Here is a 20,228-nt window from a genome sequence, read left to right on the forward strand (position 1 = left end):
AAAGCATGGAAAAGCAAAAACCTGCAGCTTTATTCCCAAAAAATATTCATTGACACAAGTAACAACAAATAAAAAATTCCTGTGGTCAGAAGCGAGGCCTGGGAAGGGCAAGGAGTGAGGGGGGTTGTTGGGATGGGCATTTGGGGGGTGCCCATTCCCAGCCCGCCTGCTGCAGGGTCTGTGGCTGATTCCCAGGACTCCGGTGTCCCTTGCTGGTAACAAAAGCCACAAAACCACATTGGGAGAATCGGGACTGGAGCACATTGACACTCCAACAACAGCTTTTTGATTAAAAAAAAAAAATTAAAAAATTAAAATGTCAATTTTCACGTGTTGGGCCCAATTGGCTCTAAATATTTTATGTTGGGTTTTTTTACTTTTGTCATTTTTCCCCTCTTGAAAAATAGCTACAATTCCTGAAATTCAGGGATCCAGCCCAGCCTAGGCCCTTTTCCACACAGAATAAATACATATATTTTTATTTTTAAGCTCTCACAGGAGGGATTAACCACCCGGCGCCAGAGCCGCCTGGCCGGGCTTGGCACAGCTCGGGGCAGGACGTGGCGGAGGAGCCGGCTGTCCGCCTGTCCCTCCGTCTGGCTGATCCTTCCCTTCGGGATAAAGCCCAAATAAGCCACTTGCACAGCCAGGCACCACCCCCGCACCCCCAAACCAGCCGGGGGGATGGGGGGGGGGAATCCAGATTTAGGGATTATTATATTTCTTGTTTCCCTTTCCATATAAACAGGCGTGAAAATCCCCCGGATTTCGGCCGTTCCCATGCGGTCAGCCTGGGAGGTGTCCAGAGCCCCCCGAGCTGGGTGACCCCGCAGTCCCAGCCGTCCTCCTGCATCCCTGGGGGGGTCTGCGCCGGCTCCCGCTCCCCGCGCAGGCGGCTCCGGAGCTGCCGGTGCCGGCCCGGCCGGGAGCCGCGAAATGGCCGGAGCTGCCCGGAGCACGCGGGAGCAGCCGCGGCCTGAGGGCGGCTGCGGGCAGATGGCCGGAGCTGGCCCGAGCTGGCCGGGAGCAGCCGGGCGGCCTGTGGCCGTAGCGCAGCCAGCCCGGGCTGCTCGGTGCCGTGGCGGCAGCCGGGGCCGCGGGAGCTGCCGCGGCGGCGGGGGCTGGAGAGGTGGCCGGTGCCGGGCACGCAGCCGGTGTGGCGGCGGGGATGGCGCTATGGAAGCAGCCGGTACCGCCGGGGTGCTCGGTACCGAGGCGGCGGCCGGCGAGGCCGGTGGCACGGAAGCAGCCCGGGATGGCCCGTACTGTGCCGGCAGCCGGGATGGCCGGGAATGTGCAGGCGCTGCCTGGCCGGGATTGGCTGCGGGGAATGACGCCCAGCACAACAAAGGTGGAGTTGGAGAAATTCCATTAAAAAAAATTAAGAGAGAGAGAGAGGGAGAGGGAGAGGAGAGAAAAGGAGCGGAGGGAGGGAGGAGGGGAGGAAGCTGCCCCTCGCCCGCCCCGCCGGGCAGAGCCCCCCCCGCCGCCGTGTCCCGGGGCCGCGGGGCGGGCAGGAGCGCGGCCCCGCCGTGCCGTGGGGGCCCGGCTCGGCTCCCCCCCCCCCTCCGCTTCCCCCCTTCAATTTTTTTCTCCTCCTCTCTTTTATTTTTTTTTTTTTAATTTTTAAATTTTTTTCTTTATGCAAACGCCGGCCGAGGATTGTTGCACATGTAAGGAGATTTTTTTTTTTTTATTTTTTTTCTTCCTCCCTTCCCCCCCCCACCCCACCCCCCCTCCTTTCCCTCCTCTTCTCCTTCCTCCTCCTCCTCCTCCTCTTTTTCTTCTCACCACAGTGTTGCAAAAGCAAAGAGCAATAAAAAACCCGGCGGAAAGCGGCGGCGGGGCGGCGGGGCTGGCGGGGAGATCCCGGCGGATCCCGGCGCGCTCAGCCCGGCTGATTGGAAGAGCGAACGCAGCGCCATGGAGGCGGGGGAAAGCGCGATCGTCTCTGCGGGGACTGGAGCGCGTCCACGCCCGGGGCCAGCGCTGCAGAGCTGGCCGCCGTTCAACCGCCGCTCCCCCGCCCCGGCCCCGCCGAGCGAGCCCCGAGCCCCCGCCGCCCCCCAAAGCGGCGGCCCCGCCGGTACGTGCCCGCGCCGGGGGAGCCGCCGCCGCCGTGCCCCGCCGCGCCGCGCCGTGCCCGCCGCCCGGGCTCGCCATTCGCCGCCGCGCCGCTCCGCCGGCGGGGCTGGAGGAGGCGCTTTGTTCCTCCCCGGGCTCCCGCTGCCGCCGCCGCCGCCGCCACCGCCGCGCTCCGGGCTCGGTAAGGCGCTCCGCCGCCGCTCCGACGGGAACGGGGAGGGGGTCGCGCCCACCAGAGCGATTTTTTTTAGGTAGATTGATAGATATAAAAGAGAGATTATTTTTTTTTAGAACGGCTGGTTTCGCGCAGGCCCCGCGGGCAGGAAGCCGCCACCGCCACCGCCGGGGCTCGCCCGCCTCGCCCGCCCGCGGGGGGCACCGCGCTGGGGCTCGGGGCGGGGGGCAGCGCCCGGCTCGGCGGCCCCGGTGTGCCCCCCCCTTCTCTCCCTCCTTTTTCCCTTCCCTTCCCTCTCCTCCTCCTCGCTCCCTCCCTCCTTCCCGCTCGCCTTCCCTCCCTCCTCCCCGGTGCCGCAGCTGGATTTCGGGGGCAGGCTTCCAGCGCTGCCCGCTTGTTTTTCCCGAGCCCGGGTGAGTCCCGCGCCGCGGCGGGAGCTGGGCGCCGCGCTCCGCCGGTGCGTGCCGGGGCTCGGCCGACCCCCCCCCGCGCTTCATCTCCCCTTATCCTCGCTTTATCCCCTCTTTATCCTTTTTTTCCTCCTTATTTTATCTATATTTTTTTTCTCCCCCCCCCTTTTTTTTTCCGCCTTTCCCCCCCTTCCCTTCCTTTCTTCCCTCCGGACCGGGAGCGGGGCTCCAGCCCCCCGCTGGGTGGGTGGGTGTTCGCGGGCTCGAGGAGGGGTCGCGGAGAGAAAAGAGGGGGGTAAGAAAGGGAGGAAAGGAAAGGAAAAACGAGGAAAGGAAAAGCGAGGAGGGGGCGGCGGTGGGGAAAAAGAGAGGGGGGGAGGATCGGGTAGGAGCCGCTCCCCGGGGGTCGGTGCGGGGAGGTCGCGCTGCCCTCGCCCGGCTCGCTGCAGCTGCCCGGCCGCCCCCAGCCGGGCATCCCCGCCCCCCCTTCCCCCTCCTCCTCCTCCTCCTCCTTCTTCTCCTTCTCCTTCTTCTTCCCCCAGCGGCTCCGGCGGCGGGGTTGGGGCTGCGGCGGCTCGGTTAGAGCTCCCCCCCACATCCCCCCCTCCAACCTCCTCCCTCCTTCTTCCACCACCACCACCACCACCACCACCTCCTCCTCCTCCTCCTCCTCCCCCTTAGCAGCCCGGAGAGGTGGGTTTGTCTCGGCTTTATAACCGCGGGTGGAGGGGAAGGAGCGGCGGGCGGAGGCGGGCGCAGCCCGGCCATTGTGTGCCGCGGCGGAGAGCGGCCGGTAACGATGGGGGGATGCGGGGGGGGATGCGGAGAGGGGGGGATGAAGCAGCGCATCGCATCGCTCCGGGGGGCCGGGGGTGCGGAGAGGGGCCGGGGGAGCGCTCCGCGTTCCCCCGGCCCCTCTCCGCACCCCCGGCCCCCCGAACTCGCCTTCCATTGTCTGCCCGGGTGTTGTTGGGGGGAGAGAAAAAAAGGAGGGGGGGCTCAGCTCGCTGGCGCCCGGGTGGGAACCGGGGGCGGGGGAGGCGCCGCCGGGGCCGCCCGCGCTCGGTCCCACCCGGTTCCTGCTGCCTGGTGGAGGAGGAGACTGGAGCTGGCCGGCGGCGCAGGGCATGTGCGGGCTCCCCGCCTCCGCCCGCCGGCCCGGCCCCTTCCTCCCCCGCCTCCTCCTCCTCCTCCTCCTCCTTCCCCCCTCCAGGCGCGGGATCCGGTCCCCCCCCGACTCCCCCGCGGGGGGATCCCGCACCCCCTCCCCGCGCACCCCCCCGGGGATCCCAGTGCGCGCGCACCGCCCGCCCCGCCCCGATCCCATGGATCCCTCCCCCTGTCGCGATCCCGCCTTTCACGACACCCCCACACTTCCCCCCCGGTTGTGATCCCCCACTCCCACCCCCGGGCGATCCCCGGTTTCACACCGCCCGGGGGCTGGGCTTGATCCCACCCCGCGGCGATCCCTCAGCCAGCCCCGGGGGTGGTCCTAGATCCGCCCCCCTTGGGGGTTGATCCAAGCCTGGAGCGACTCCCCCCATCCCTTCAGGGTTCATCGAGCCCCGGGTGATCCTCGATCCCACGCTGGTGGGGTCTGCACGCCCCTCATCCACCCCCAGGTGATCCCCCAGCCACCCCAGCACTGATCTCCCTCAGGTGATCCGGGATCTGTCCCCACCAGGGGCTGATCCGGCCCCCCCAGGGATGCCCAGGCCTGGAGGGGCCTGCATCCCCTGGGGTGATCGATCCCACATCCCCTGGGGTGATCCCACATCCCCTCTTCCAGCAGCTGACCTCCCCCAAGGGCCATCCCCGATCCCTCCTGGCACCTTGGGGTTCTGCACCCCTGGGCTGTCCCCGCTGCCCTCCCCGGGTGATCCTCCCTCAGACCCAGCGCCGGGTTCCTCCCAGGAGCCCCTGAACACCCCCTCCCCAAGGGACCCCCCGAGCCTGGATTCCCCCTGGGATCCCCCAGGCCCCGCTTCCCCCCAGGCCTGGGGCCTGCTCCTCCCCCAGGCCTGCGGCCTGTCCCTGAGGGGGATCCCCCTGAGGCCTCCAGCCCTGATCTGCCCTCCAGGGACTCCCCTGGTGGAATCCCCGATGAGGAGCCCCCAGGCTACCATCCTGCCACCCCCCCACCAAGTTTTGGGGTCCTCCTCCCTATGTTATCCTTCCCCATGGAGCCGTAAGATCCTTCCTAATGGGGTCAGAGGGGATCCTTCCCCTGGAGTCCCCCCTGTTGAAATAGCTTCCTGCAGCTTGTTCTCCCCCCTTGGGAGACCCCTGAATCCCCCCGAGGTCTCCAAATGCCCCCCCTGCCATCTCCATTGGATCTGGGGGACCACTCTCTTCTCCAAGCATGTCCCCACCTGTGGGGAGGATTTTGCTAGATCTGTGGTGGGCCTTCCTTTGAAACCCCCATTTTGTGGGGGGGAGAGAACCCCCTTAGAGGAGATCCCTTGGAGCCCTGTTGACTCAGATCCTCTTGATCCCGGGTTTTTGGATCCCGCCCACCCCAGGGAGCCAGCTTGAATCTGTCTCCTCTGGGATTTATTGGGATCCCTCTCAGATCCTACCCTCCACCTTGGGGACAAACCCCTGGACCCTTCTCCCCTGTCTACACACCCATTTTCTCTGCCCCTCACCAGTGTGGGGGTCACATCACCATTAAGGATCCCCCTTCCTGGAGCTCTCCCCAAACCTCTCAGGGATGGGTGGTGGGGGTATTCCAGCACCTCATTCACCGGGAAGTGGAGAGGATGGACAGAGCCTGGAGCGAGCTCCCCCCACTTCCCGTTAGAGCTGGGGGCCCCCCTGTCACGGTGGGGATGCCTAGCAGGGTTCTCTCTTTCCTTGCAGAGCTGTGCGGGAGTGATTTTGGGAAGAGGGTGAGGAGGGAGCCCGCGGGACCGTCCTGGGCACAGGCAGGTGGAGGATGAACGGCGAAGCCGAGTGCCCTGCAGACCTGGAAATGACAGCTCCCAAAAACCAAGGTGAGCCCCTCCGCAGCCCCCCTCAACATGACAGTGCTCCCGCGGGAATTCTGCTGCCGTGCTTAAAAATAATAATAAAAAACGTCAGAGCGCTGCTTTTCTCAGAGGGATGGGGAGGAGAAGGGATGGAGAAGGAGGAGGGATGGAGGGTCCGTGATCCCGACTGCCAGCGGATTGAGGCGGGGGGGGAATCTGCCTCTCCGAGTTCTGATCTGCCGCGGGGAACACGCTCACACGTGTACGAGCACACGGATTCATGCTCCGCTGCGCCTGCAGCCCCTTGGCACTGGGATGCTCTTTTGAGGGGCTGGTGTTTCGGGTGGATTGGGAAGGGGGGGCTGGCACAGAGGTGCTACCCTCCCTGCTCACATCTGGGCTGCATTAAAAGCCAAGCCGTTACCTTGGGCCTCCAGCTTCCAGACCCCGGCATGACATCAGAGCTTCAGCTTTTATTGGAAAAGGGGCAGGAAAACAAGGGAAAAAGAAGGATGTTTATCTAGGGCAGCTCGCAGGGCTCTGCCACTCCACCCCTCAGAAACCTCCCGGGCCCCCCCCAAAGATCTGGAGCGCCGTCCAGCCCCTCACACCTGCCAGGTCCCCCCGATTTTCCTCCTTCCTTGCTGCAGTCGGGGTAGTTGCCTCGAGCGAACCCGGCTGGAGCACGTGTCCTTCTCCGGGACTTTAGATGGATTTAATTACACCGGGGCAGCTTTCCTAATATAGACCCGGCCCGGCCGGTGCCAGGAGAGCCGGGATAAATCGGTCCCAGGGCACAGACAACCCCATTCATCCTGGTGGGTGAACGCTGCAGTTCCAGCGTTCTTCAGCAAGCCCCCAGTTGAGGGAGGGGAACAGAGGGATGGAGGGCTGAGTGTGGGGGTCCCTGTTGTCCCCACTCCGCTGCCAGCGAGGATTTTGGGATGTTTCCAGTGTTTTTTTATGTATTCCTTTGGGATGTGGTTATGCCGGCTGTCTGCCGGCGGGGGGTTCACGCGGGGCCAAAGGTCTCCGGGTGTTTCTGCATTTGAGGGGGGAAACTGAGGCACTGGGCTTGATGGGGGCAGGTTTGGGGGGGTGTCTCGTCCCCTTCTCCATCTCTTCTGGATTTTTGTGGCTGTGCTGGTTTTGGTAATTCCTCCTGATTTCTGCAAGTGAAGTTGGCACCAGCTTCCCAGCCCTGTTCTGCCTCATTGGTCCTTGCCTGGGAGGCCTGGAAAGTGGATGGGAAAAACAGGAAGACAGAATTTGGGACTGTGTTCTCCTTCTCGCAGCTCTGATCTCCCCCAGCCCTGTAGGGAATGGGGTTTTCCCATCTCTTTTCCATCTTTGTGGTGTTTTGGGATGAAGCCAGGAACATGGCGACACACCCCAAGCCACCGGGCTCCCTGCTTTCCAGGGGAGCTCTTTCCGTCTTCTCCCTCCATATGAAGCCCTAATGAGGTCACTGTAGGGACCAGCTGGATCCTAAGCTGTTCCTGCCTTGACCCCCAACCAGGCAGGTCCAGGAGGGGAAATGGGATGGGGGGTCAGGTCCTGGCTATGCTCCCTTCACCAGGTCCCATGTGTCCTTTAACATCCCTTGCTTGGATTTGGGATTCCAGGGGAGTTGTCCTTCCCCAGACCCCTGCAAGGGCAGGAGGTGGAGGTGGTTTTGCTCATGTTGAGTCTTGAGTGGAGGGAGAGCTGCAGCTGAAGGAATCTCTGCAGCTGGATATTTCTGGGAGCTTGGTTTCATTCCTGGAGATGGAGGGAGAGATGCTCCACTCAAATCCATGACCAGCCACACTGTCCCCATCTCTTCAGAATCCTCTCTGTCCCACTGTCCCCATCTCTGGGGTGCTCCATGTCCCACAGGCAGCTCCAAACGCCTCAGCCTTCACCTGGCAGAGACGTGAGGCAGGGAAAGCTGTGGTGAGCCAGTCCTGCACCGCCGGAATCCCGGGTGCCCACCCCGGGATGAGGCAGCCAGGGCTGTGTGGGCGGGTGGCTCCGGGCTCTGCTCCTCCTCCGGCCCATCCCCAGGGACTTTTCCTTCCGCTCCCAGGCCCCGCTGCATTCCCCAGGGCCACCCATATTTGCAGAGCACCCCGGGCTGTGCTCCCCAGCTGGCGTGGAAGTTTGGAGCAGGGAGGAATTCCCCTGGCAGGGAAGCAGCCCCACGGTTGGGGCTGGATGAGGCATTCAGGGCTGGGATATCCTGCCTGTTGCCTGTCCCGGCACGGTGCTGCTGCCTGTCCTGGCCTCACGGTTGCTCCAGGCTCTCTGGCTTTGCCATGTGCCCGTCCCACCATTCCAGTAACTTGTCCCTATGGGAGCTGGGGATGCTCCTCCCAGCAGCTTGGGGGATGTTGGGTGACATAAACATCATCCCTGCACTGTCAGGGACCCCTCTGTGAGACGGGGGGCTGTGCCGGGCTCTGTCCCCCCTCACTCTGTGGTGTGGGAGCTTTGACCTTGGCAGAGGTCACCATGGAGCTGGGCCCAGGTGATGGCAAAGCTCTCCGAGGTGCAGGAAAAGCAGCGCTGGGGTTTTCCCATTGCTCTGGACACATCTTTTCCACTTGGAAAGTGGGTTTCCCTGTTTCCTGCTTGGCTAGAGAGCTCATTGCTCCCATGTCGCTCCGCAGGACGTAGGAAATCGCCCTCTGCTCCCGTGCAGCAGAGCCGTCCCTTATCTGATGGTTTTCTGGGATGAGCAAGTCTCTCTGGTTTGCACTGAGTGGAATTTCTAGCTTTGCCTGGATTGTTTTGGCCCATAGAAAGTTGCTCGAGGGTGATGGAAACAGCCACTTCCCTTTGATCTTTAATCTCGAGAGGCAGCATGTGGAGATTACGTGTCCTGGCGTGCAGTTCGGAGCGGCACGCCGGGAGCTGTAGTCCCGGTATCCTGCTGGGAAGGGAAGGCAAGGGAAGGGAAAAGGCTGCCTGCCCCTGGCTGATCCTGTTTCTTGCTGCTCAGACCGCTGGTCGCAGGAGGACATGCTGACCCTCCTGGAGTGCATGAAGAATAACCTGCCCTCCAACGACGGGAGCAAGTTCAAAACCACCGAGTCCCACCTGGACTGGGAAAAAGTGGCTTTCAAGGACTTCTCAGGGGAGATGTGCAAGATGAAGTGGATGGAGATTTCTAACGAGGTAATGGACACCACATGGGGCTTTGTGGGGACTTTGTGACAGGGTCTGAGTGTCCCGCTGACATTCCTAGGGCTGTTGGAATTGCCCAAGTTGAGTGCCCAGAGCCCTTGGCCATTGGTGCCGGCACCGTCCCTCTCCTGTCAGCACTGTGACATCAGCATCCTCAGAGGGGCTGGGATCCATCATTTTTGGGGTAGCATTACAAAACCCAGTGGGTTTCTGCCATGCCGGGGATCTGCCCTGTCTGCTGTTCAAGTCTTTGTTTCTTCATTCCACACAGGTGAGGAAATTCCGGACCCTCACAGAGCTCATTATGGATGCTGAAGAGCATGTGAAGAATCCTTACAAAGGCAAAAAGCTCAAGGTATTGGTCAGGAATTAAGATCACTCCCTAAAGGGTGACCCCACACTTCCCCAGGATGGGGGGCTGTCACCGCTGTGGCACCTCAGATCCACGTGGCTCCGCTGTGGGAGCCTCTGCAGGCACCTCACTGCCCGTAATCCCGGTGTCCGGCTGCCCAAGGCTCCGGAGGCCGCGGCGCTGGGTCCGGGCCAAGTCCCGGGTACATTTAATATGGCCGGCTGTGCTGCTGGCAGCCTGCGTCCAAGTTTAGCTCCAGAGGGGCCGGGAGGCTGCCGTCCTATTCCTGGCCTGCCGGGTGCTTTAGACCAGGTGGCCCTGGGGCAGCCGATGCTCCATCCCTGGGAGTTGGGTCCCATCCCCTCCTCCTGCCTCAGTGTCCCCTCTCGCTCTGTGCTGACGGCTCTGGATGGCTGGAGGCCGCTCCCAAGGTTCCCAGCCGTGGGATACTGCAGTTCCTTGGGGAGCCCTTGTTCCCAGCAGTTTCCCCCTCCTTGCCTGCCATACCTGGATCGCCAGCAGGGCTGGATGGAGGCAGGTGCCCCTGGAGCTAGGGAGCCGTGGGTTTGGCTGTGCCCCTGTGGTGCTGCCAGCTCTGTGCTCAGTGTCCTCCACTCTGCTGTCTCTCCAGAAACATCCCGACTTCCCCAAGAAGCCCCTGACTCCCTATTTCCGCTTCTTCATGGAGAAGCGAGCCAAATACGCCAAGCTTCACCCCGAAATGAGCAACCTGGATCTCACCAAGATCCTGTCTAAGAAATACAAGGAGCTTCCTGAGAAGAAGAAGGTATGGAGGGGGGTCAGCAAGCCCCTTCCCACCATGTGCCTCTGTGTGCTGGGCTCTGCCCAGCTCTTCCAGTAAAACCAGCAGAGCCCAGGCTCTGCCTGGTGAGGGCTTAATCCAGCTCTGGATGGGAGAAGCCAGGCGTTCATTTAGTCCCGTCAGACCTGTAAGACTTCCTTGGCTTTTCCTGTCCTGGTTCCCAGGATCTGTGGGGTGGAGGCTGGTTGGGTCTGTCCGTTGGTCCGTCTCTTCCCGCTGGACCTGGATGGTGGCTTTGCCGTTGGGTGGATCCGTGTTTAATGCTGGGGTTGAGGCACACGCCCCGCTGTGCCACCCTGTCCAGGCAAGGGACACAGGGACAGGCTCTGGGAGATGCTGGGAGCAGAGATCTGCCCACCTGGAGATGCCAGAGCCTGGGCAGGGCTTTGAGGTCCCCCAACTTTCAGTCTGGGGCATCCAGGAAAAGTCCAGGGCAGAAAGTGCCACTGTGCCCTTTCCAGGGCTGCTGGGATGCACAGAGAGGGGAGATACCCGGCTGCTGAATCCCTGGGCAGGCTGGAAACCCTCCACAGGACCATTCCCTGGGCTGGGGAGCCCTTGAGTCCCTCTTGGGGTGGTGGGATGCCCAGCCAGGTCGACAGGGATGTATCTTCCTGCCCGTTCCCTGGTGCTGACATCCCTCTCCGCCTCTGCGGTGGCTTTGTGTCCCCAGATGAAATATATCCAGGACTTCCAGAGAGAGAAGCAGGAGTTTGAGAGGAACTTGGCGAGGTTCAGGTGAGCAGGCAGCCCCCCCCACCCCCCATATTTTCCTGGGCCCCTCCAGGCAGATCCAGATTCCCCTCCTGTGCATAGCTCACGGAGGAAGCCCTAATGGGCCTTTGGCTTGAAGAGAAGAGGGAATTCAGCCAAAAAAGAGCAAGGAAAAGGTGTCTGGAAGCATCCCTCCGGCTGGGAGACTGGATGAGGGGGAGAGCAGAGGACCAGCCATGTTCTGGAGGTCTGCAGGGTGGGGACAGGAGCCCTGCCACCAGCACTGATAAGAACTGAAGTGTCCCCCCAGTCACTCCAGACCTTCCCCTTGGACGTGGTTGCTGTGATCCAGGTGGATCCCGGCTTTCCCAATGACCTGCTGCTGCTTCAGGGTTACCGCTGAGCCCAGGGATGCCTTTAGCCAATGCTCGCCAAGGAGGGACAAACTTAAATCTCTCCTAAAACCCTCCTGCTCTTTTTTGGGACCCCCCAGTACCTGAGCCCATGGAGGCTCAGCCCTGCAGTGACAGTCACCCCTTAGCAGGCAGCTTTAAGAGTGCTCTCCTTGCCACTGCCACCTCCCTGATGCTCTCCCTTCCCCACCTCCCTGCCTGGTAAAGGGAAGACCACCCGGATCTCATCCAGAACGCCAAGAAATCCGACGTCCCCGAAAAACCCAAGACCCCCCAGCAGCTGTGGTACAACCACGAGAAGAAGATCTACTTGAAAGTGCGTCCAGATGTGAGTACGGTGGGTGGGAGTGAGTGCGAGTGTGAGTGTTGGGGGGTCCCGGACCCCGCTGCCGGGGGACAGGAGGGGAAGGGAGAGAAGCATTTTAGGGGGTCGGGATGGAGGACACCGCTAGGAGCTCCCGGAGCCTGGACCGAGGTAAGGAGGGGCTCTGCACACCTGGAAGGGGCTCAGGGATCCAGCCTCCACTTTTTGCCAGGAAGGGGTGACCACAGCCTGAGTCAGGGCAGGAAAGGATTCCAGCACAGACATCCACCTCTGGCCATGCCCCCCACTCCCACGCACCCCCACGGCTCCCAGCCGCCCCGTGCCGGGTGCCGTCAGGCCCCACCAGGCCACGCCATTTTTTTGCCATTTTTTTGCCATTTTTTTTTTTAATTCCTCTTTTTTTTTTGAATTTTACCCCTCTGCCCTCACCTCTGGCTTTGGGTTTTCAGGCCACCACGAAGGAGGTGAAAGAGTCGCTGGGCAAGCAGTGGTCTCAACTCTCGGATAAAAAGAGGCTGAAATGGATTCATAAGGCCCTGGAACAGCGGAAGGAGTACGAGGTAGGGAGCAGCCTCACCCGGTCCCCTCCACACTCGTCCCAACATTCACTCCGAGCCGCTCTGCATCCCAGCCCTGCGTGGCCTCTCCCGATAGCCAGCGTGGGGGTTCAGGCAGGTCCCGGCAGGTCCCTAGTGAGGCTGAGCCCTGCCTCTCCAGCCGTGTGCGGGGCAGGCAGCAGGATCCCTGGGCACAGGATTGATTAGGGCAGTGGATGGCTTCTCTCTCCTCCTCCTCCGGCCCCGGCAGGCGGGGGTGGCAACCCCTCTGACCGCTCTCTGCTCTCCACAGGAGATCATGCGGGATTACATCCAGAAGCACCCGGAGCTGAACATCAGCGAGGAGGGGATCACCCGCTCCACCCTCACCAAGGCCGAGCGGCAGCTTAAGGACAAGTTCGACGGACGACCCACGAAGCCACCCCCGTGAGTCCTGTCCCTCACGGAGCCGTGGCCTGGGTGGATGCTGGTTCTTGCCAACGAGGACACTGAGACTTGGGAAGCCCAGATAACTTCTGGGAGCACAGACATAGGGGGGTTAGATGGCATTTATAGGACAAATCTTGTCATGGTCAGGCCTGGGAGCAGGCTGCCCAGGGCAGAAGTGGAGTCACCATCCCTGGAAGTGTTCAAAAAGTGTGGATGTGACACTTGAGGTCAAGGTTTAGTGTGGGCTTGGCAGTGTTAGTTAATGGTTGGACTCAGTGATCTGAGAGGGCTTTTCCAGCCTTAATGATTACATGATTCCATGATGATCCCATTAAACTAGTCCTTAAATGTACATTAAATGCACATCCTGGGGAGAATCTGTGGGACAGAACCACCACGATGCATCAGATGCACCGTCATACTCTGGGTTTTAGGGGGTGATCCAGCCCCCAGCTGCCCTAAAACACAGGTACTTCACTTCCCTGCCTGGTGCAACCCAGCTGGGAGGTTTTGGGGAGGCTTTTAGCACCCAGCCCGCTCCACAGGGGCAGATTTTCCCTAACACTGGGCCCCTCTGTGGGTTTTTCAGGAATAGCTACTCCCTGTACTGTGCAGAGCTGATGGCCAACATGAAAGATGTGCCCAGCACGGAGCGGATGGTGCTGTGCAGCCAGCAGTGGAAGCTGCTCTCCCAGAAGGAAAAGGATGCCTACCACAAAAAGTGTGACCAGGTGAGTGGCTGAGGATGGACAGGTGGGGGAGAGGCAGGTGGGCACCAGTGCTGTGGGGAAGGAACAGCTGGATGGGAGAGTCTGGGCTACAAATATCCCTGGAAACGAGCCCCTCACCCTTCCTCAGTCCCTGTGCTTGTCTGCGTCACCGATTGTCCCTGAGGTCCTCGGTCACCTCCCCTTGATCCTGGCTCCTGTGTGGGACAAACAGATGGCCCAGGTGGAGGATGCTGTTGCCGAGGGAGTGAGGCTGGGTCAGGGGCTGCAGGAGGCAGGGATGGAGTGAGGGATCTCTTTGTAACCGTACGTCTCCATCTTCCTTCAGAAAAAGAAAGACTATGAGATCGAGCTGCTCCGCTTCCTGGAGGTGAGTGAAGAGGGGGTGCAGGAGAGCCCGAATCTGGCAATGGGCGACTCTGCCCAGGGACTGGGATAGCTTAAATGGGGGGCTGCCCTCTTTGCTCCCCCAAAACATGTCTGAGCCCAGCCGTGGGTGCTGTGCAGATGGCTGCACATAGCCTTGACCTTCCGGCTGTCCTAATGCCTGGCCCGGTATCTTCCAGTTGGGCAGTGGGAGGTGAGGGTGGGCCTCCCAGCTGGGAGGGGAGCTGGGGTGAGCAGAGGGCTGGAGCTGGAGGGGAGGGTGTTCAGTGGCGGTGGCTGTGCAGCGTCTCACTTCCTTCCCTCGCTGGGGCGTGGGCGGGGGAGCCACACCGAGGCCACCCCGGCATCGTCCCCGTCCCTGGGCGGACGTGACGCGGCCCCGGCTGCGGCTGCAGGGGCACAGGGTGGAAAACCCAGGGGTGTGCCCGGATCCAGGCACCTGCCCACCTGCTTTCACTGAGAAACGGCTGAAGCGGGATGGGGACAGAGCTGGGGCAGAGGGACACTGCCCAGATAGGGGGTGACAGCATGGGGACCCCCACGCTGTACATGTGCAGTTCCAGATGCTGGTCCTGACTGCTGGGACAGGATTTGGATCAGGACACCCAAGTGCATTAATCCCCTTCCCCAATGTCCCTATTCCCCGATCGCCTCAGAGCCTCATTAGCGCTGGGCTTCTAATGATGTCTCTCCTCCTGTGCCCCCCAGAGCCTGCCCGAGGAGGAGCAGCAGCGGGTGCTGGGCGAGGAGAAGATGCTGGGCAGCAATCGGAAAGGAGCGACGAGTCCTGCATCCAAAAAATCCTCACCAGAGACCGGCAAGGTGGGAGCGGCACCAGGAGGGACGGGGCAGCACCTGCCAGAGGCTTGGGATGGGGTTGTGCATCTCAAGGGGCTTTGAGGGCTTTGGTCCCTCGGTGGGCTCGCCCCCCCTCACAGCCCCGTGTGCCCCCTCAGGCCAGCTCAGAGAAGCCCAAGCGGCCCATCTCAGCCATGTTCATCTTCTCGGAGGAGAAGCGGAAGCAGCTGCAGGAGGAGCGGCCGGAGCTGTCGGAGAGCGAGCTGACCCGGCTCCTGGCCCGCATGTGGAACGACCTCTCCGAGAAGAAGAAGGTTGGCACCATCCCTCTACTCCTCCTCCATCCCCATCTCCACTGCTCCCGTGGGCATCTCGGGCAGTCCAGGGGATGCTCCTGTCCTTGTCCTGCACCAAGGGGCACCACTGGCTGTGCTCCTCCCTCTCATCACCTGGGGGTCAAAACCCACCAGATAAAGAAACCTCAGAGCTTCAGTTTTAAGGCTTTGGTGGTTTTCCTGACGGGGGGAGTCCGGAGATGGGGTTGGGGTTGGTGGGGGGGCTGTCAATGCTACTGTGGGGGCAGTGCTGGGGGAGCTCCAGTTCCCTCCTGGTGTTTGGCAGCTGTGCCCCTGCCGTGCCCCCTCACCCCCTGTGCCCCCTGCCCAGGCCAAGTACAAGGCGCGGGAGGCGGCGATGAAGGCACAGTCGGAGAAGAAGCACGGCTCGGATAAAGAGGAGCGCGGGAAGCTGCCCGAGTCTCCCAAAACTGCCGAAGAGATCTGGCAACAGAGCGTCATCGGGGACTACCTGGCTCGTTTCAAGGTGAGGAGTGGGCTGGGAAAGGGGCTGGAGGGTGGCAGGGTCGTCACTCCTACCTGCAGGAATTCCCATATGCTTTCTCCCTGGGTCTCACACCTGGGTTTGGGCTGGGAGCTGTGGGGAGGACGGGGGTCACAGAGGGAGCAGTGCTCCAGCAGCAGCACCCCAATGTCCCAGGGGTTTTGGGTGCGTCTGATGCATCGTGGCGGTTCTGTCCCACAGAACGACCGGGGCAAAGCGCTGAAGGCCATGGAGGCCACTTGGAACAACATGGAAAAGAAGGAGAAACTGATGTGGATCAAGAAGGCGGCGGAGGATCAGAAGCGATACGAGGTGGGTCCCTGTCCCGTCCTGTCCTTCGCCACGTCCCTCACCTGGTGCTGCCCCTCTCCCTGACCCTCTCTCTCTCCTGTGGCTCAGAGGGAGCTGAGCGAGATGCGGGCCCCTCCGTGCTCCACCAACTCCACCAAGAAAATGAAGTTCCAGGGAGAGCCAAAGAAACCCCCCATGTGAGTACCTGGGGGGTGAAAAACGGGGTCTGCCTGTGCTGGTGGGAAGAGCCTGGAACAAGAGGAGGGAGGGTGGTGGGGACCCCAGGGTGGGTGGATGGGGGTTATGGACACCTGGGCTGTCTGTGCCCGCTGTCCCAGCCTGGTCCCTGCGCTCTCCCTGTACAGGAACGGTTACCAGAAGTTCTCCCAGGAGCTCCTGTCCAACGGGGAGCTGAACCACCTCCCGCTGAAGGAGCGGATGGTGGAGATCGGCAGCCGCTGGCAGCGCATCTCCCAGGGCCAGAAGGACCACTACAAAAAGCTGGCAGAGGAGCAGCAGAAACAGTACAAGGTGCACCTCGACATCTGGCTCAAGGTGGGTGCTGGACCCCCCATGCCTGGTGGGAGGCTCTGGGGTCTGCTGGTTTTGGGGATGATGCTTGGCGTGGTCTCTGTTCCCACCCCTCCTCCGAAAACCACCATTGCCAGACACTTTTTTGACATTTTGTAACTTAAAAGGATAAAAAGTTATATACATGAGGAGGGTGTGCCGTGTGCTAGAGCCCTTCCCTGCTCCATCCCCTGTCCCGTCCCATGCCCACCCATCCCTGACTGTGTCCGTGTCCCCACAGAGCCTCTCGCCCCAGGAGCGGGCTGCATACAAGGAGCACATTTCCAACGTGAGTATCCACGTGGCACTACTGTGTTCCCGGGAGTCTGGGGGTGGGATGGGGAACCTGGGGGCTTGGGACTGGGCCGGGGTCAGCCCTGGGTGAGGTTTGGGTGTGCCACACTCCAGAGAGCCCCTCCAGTGAGGATTTGTCCCCATGGCAGCTCAGCAGTGGGATTTTCTCTGGGCTGGACACTGGGAAGGAGCTGAGCCTGAGCCCTAAAGGGTTTGGTTTTGTTCCCGCAGAAACGCAAGAGCATAGGGAAGATCCGGGGTCCCAACCCCAAGATGAAGCCAACGATGCAGTCCAAGTCGGTGAGTCACGACAGCCCCATGGGGCCACCCAGGCCCCCTCCCTGGGGAGCGCGTCCGGGGGGACCCACACCCCTTGTTTGAGGCGTCCCTTGCCCTTCCAGCTGCCTGCCCTGTCCTCGAGACCATAAGCTTTCCCCAAATCCCTGCTCAGAACCCATCCAGCTCAGATTTTGACCCTGCTCAGGGACCCTTTTTGGTGCAATTCTCAGTGTAAATGGGGAAAGGCTCCCACCAAGGTGTGGGATAGGGAATCACCTGATCTGCTCAGTGGATGGAGGAACCCAAAGGTGGATGGATGGTCAAGGATGGGGGTGGGTGCTGCACCCATGGGTGTGGAGGTCCAGGGACTCACCAAGCCCCTCCTGTCCCGCAGGAGTCAGAGGATGATGACGAGGAGGAAGAGGAGGAGGAAGATGACGATGAAGACGAGGATGACGATGATGACAACGGCGACTCGTCAGAGGAAGGCGGCGACTCCTCAGAGTCCAGCAGCGAGGAGGAGAGCGAGGACGGGGATGAGGTGAGGCTGCGGCGCGGGGAGGGCACGGGGAGGGCACGGGGCCCCCCTCACCCTCCCCCCGGGCTGGGGGGCAGCCGCAGCCGGGCTCAGATAGATCCGTGGCAGAGGAGCCCCCGGGAAGCAGGGGGACACGGGGAGGAGAAGGGGAACGGGATCCCCCCGGTGTTCCCGGGGAGGGCGCGAGGAGCAGCCGCGGGGCGTAGTCAGGAGCAGCCTCGGGACGTAGAGGTGCGGGGGGTGTGCAGAGCCCCCAGTGAGCAGAGAAAAATCTCCTGTCTTTTTCCTGGTGGAGATACTGAGTCTGGTCTCGGCTCCGTTTGCGCCAGTGTGAATGCCGAGTAAGTCACCAGAGTCAAAGCTTTACACCGGTGCAACTGAAATCAGAGTATGCTGGATGGCGCTGGGGCCAGAAACCGTGTCCGTGCCTTGTGCTCGCCACCGGACAGGTGAGGTGTTTCCACCCCCTCGCTGGTCTCAGCTCACGCCTCTTCCTTCCCTGGCTTTAGAGGGGGGAAACTGAGGCACGAGGCGGGTCGGGTACCCTCCCTCAGATCGTGTAGCAAGGCAGTGGCAGAGGTGAAGGCAGGACCCCCGCGCGCTGCTCCAGCACATCCCCCCCCGGCACCCCGAGCTGAGCCCTTGCAAACTCACTCCTGGCTCCTGCCCCTCGTCCCTCCTCCTCCACCCCCAGACCCCCGGGGGCAGCGATGGGAGGGTGGGGGTCACACCCCGCGCTCTGTGGGGACCCCGTCGGGGAGGGTGAGCAGGGGACAAGGGAGTGACGGTGGACTAACCCTGCCCTGACCTCCCCCTCCTCTCTGCCACCCCCCTCCCAGAACGACGAGGATGATGAGGATGAGGATGATGAGGATGAGGATGACAACGACTCGGAGGGCAGCAGCAGTTCCTCCTCCTCTTCGGGGGACTCCTCCGACTCCGACTCCAACTGATCGGCCAAGCTCTTCGTAACGTCGTTTGGTTTCTCGGTTTCGGTCCCAAATCCCCCCTGCAGCCCCTCAAAATCCTTCCTTCTCTTCCTCCTGCCCCCCCGTGGTACCCCCAACGCGGGGAGCGGGGGCCGGGGGGACCCCTCCGCCAAGCTCACACTACGGAGGGGGATCAGGGGCTGCTTCCCCCGGGCCGGGGGGCGAGGAGAGAGCCCCCCACCCCTGCCCCCTGCTTTACTCCCGAGGGAAAGCGATTTTTTTTTGGAATTTCATTCTTTCCAGGGGGGTGTCTCTCCATCCCTACCCCCATAACCCCCTCGCTACCAGCTCCGGACTTTCTAGAAAGAGAAGAAAAACACACAGGAAAAAAAAAAAACCAACAACACCCCCCCATACCTTTTTTTTAATTAAAAATCCCAGAAATGGGAAGAAAATCCCCTCCCCACGCAGCCCCTCCGGCAGCGGGCGCGGAGCACGAGCCGAGGCGCTCAGGACTCAGCCGATGGGACAATGCCTCCTTGCAACCCCCCAGCCCTCTGCGCACCCCCAGCATCTTGGGGGTCCTCCCCACCCCCCAAAAAAACCTTGTACAGTCTGGAAGCTGCCCCGGGAGCTGCCCGGGAACTCCACATCCACGGCACTTGGGAGCGCCGGGGACGGCCAGGACGGTGACCCGCGGCCTGTCCCCGATGGGGTGGGAGGGGCGTGGGGAGGGGGCGTGTGTGTGAGTGCGAGTGGGAGCCGGGGGGGCACCGGGGCCGCCCCCGCCCGGGGCCGGCGGCTCAGCGTGACCAAGGGGGGGCGCGGGGTCCCCCCGCTCTGTTGTCGGTGGTTGTTGTGCCGTTGTATTTTATTTTATTTCGTTTTTGGTTTTTTTTTCCTTTTTATAAAACAAGAAAGATCCATCTTTTATTTTTCATTTCCCCCGCCCCGTTTCCCCCCCACCCCCCCACTCCTTTTCCTTCCCACCCCTGTCCCCCGTTTTCCTCTCGGTCTCTGGTGAAGCTGCTCCTCTCCCTTCACCCCAAATCCTGGGGAGGGGGACCAGAGCTCCCCTTGCCCCAGTCAGCCCCAGTTAACCCCAGTTACCGCCAGTTCGCGTCCCCCCCGGGGGTCTCAACCCCCCCGGGCCATGCTGTAAATATTGGTGCGGTTTGGGTTTATTTTGGGGGGTCAATGCCCCCCTCCCCGGGAGGGGGATGGGGCCGCGGGGACCGGGGTGGGTGCATGGGGGGTCTGTCAGGGGCCCCCCTTTTTTTTAAGCAGACACGAGCACCAGCAATCCCACGGCACCTCCCTGCAGGGTTCTGTCCCCCCACCCCGTGCCACCCCCAAAAACCCACCCAGTGTCATTGGGGACCGCCACCCTAATTGGGGGGGGGCTCAAGATTTGTTCTTTCTGCCCCTCCCCCATCCTGTCCCTGGAGAGGACTTGGGCTGGGGAACAGGATTTGGGGGGCCCCAGAGAAGGGGATGGGGGGCTTGAGGGGGCTTTTTCTCTCTAGGGCTGTAATTTAGCCATTTTTCTCTTCAGCCGAATCTCTGCAGGGGCTTGGGGGGGCAGAGGGGGGGGCTCTGCTGCAGGTTTGGGGTTTTGAGGGGAGTCCCTACCCCCCCCAGCTCTGTAACACCCCCCAGGTTTGCTGCTCTCAGCACCCCAAATCCCCCACAAAGACATTGGGGAACCCCTCGATGCTGAGGGGGAGGTGGGGGCAACACCCCTTTTTCCTGGCCTCAGTTTGGGCTGAAAAAACACCATTTTGGACAAACTGACCCCAAACCTGGGGGGAAGGGGGTGAACCCGGGTGCTCCCGCACGGACAATCCCCCCGTGTCCCCCCCGGGACCGGGGCCCCGAAGAGAACCCAGATGGTGTCCCCCCCCCAGTGTCCGTCTGTCTGTCCCTCTGTTTCCTCCTCCCACTTCCCCCAATCCATTTGGGATTTTCCTTTCATTTTCTTCCCAATTTTTAATCGCCGACCCTCCCAAAATCCCCTAAGGGGAACCCCCCCCATCCCTTTTTTTCTGCTGAATGTACCCAGCACCGTCGTGTTTTAGTGGATGTGTTTTTAGTACAAAAAAAAAGACAAAAAAAATTCAACCCCACCTTTTTTTTCCCCACCTTTTTTTC

General features: G+C 61.7%; 1 protein-coding gene across 14 annotated transcripts; it reads left to right on the forward strand.

The window, feature by feature from the left end:
• Positions 1-1,569: 1,569 nt before the first annotated feature.
• Positions 1,570-19,003, forward strand: UBTF (upstream binding transcription factor). Of its 14 annotated transcripts, none has more exons than XM_032091569.1 (22): positions 1,570-1,673; positions 5,533-5,666; positions 8,626-8,801; positions 9,082-9,165; positions 9,794-9,949; positions 10,659-10,723; positions 11,320-11,449; positions 11,887-11,997; positions 12,287-12,420; positions 13,013-13,154; positions 13,480-13,521; positions 14,247-14,360; positions 14,495-14,650; positions 15,003-15,158; positions 15,378-15,488; positions 15,576-15,664; positions 15,833-16,022; positions 16,279-16,326; positions 16,563-16,631; positions 17,005-17,151; positions 17,478-17,597; positions 17,988-18,101. In XM_032091569.1, the coding sequence occupies exons 2-22, from the start codon at positions 5,609-5,611 to the stop codon at positions 18,099-18,101; spliced, it is 2,412 nt and encodes an 803-aa protein (XP_031947460.1). In that variant the 5' UTR covers positions 1,570-1,673; positions 5,533-5,608. The 14 variants fall into 14 exon arrangements, with proteins under 14 accessions (XP_031947460.1, XP_031947459.1, XP_031947467.1 ...); XM_032091568.1 differs by lacking the exon at positions 1,570-1,673 and adding an exon at positions 2,162-2,266; XM_032091571.1 differs by lacking the exon at positions 1,570-1,673 and adding an exon at positions 2,560-2,717.
• Positions 19,004-20,228: the final 1,225 nt, after the last annotated feature.

The sequence above is a fragment of the Corvus moneduloides genome, chromosome 26 (assembly GCF_009650955.1).
Source record: "Corvus moneduloides isolate bCorMon1 chromosome 26, bCorMon1.pri, whole genome shotgun sequence".
Lineage (NCBI taxonomy): Eukaryota > Metazoa > Chordata > Aves > Passeriformes > Corvidae > Corvus > Corvus moneduloides.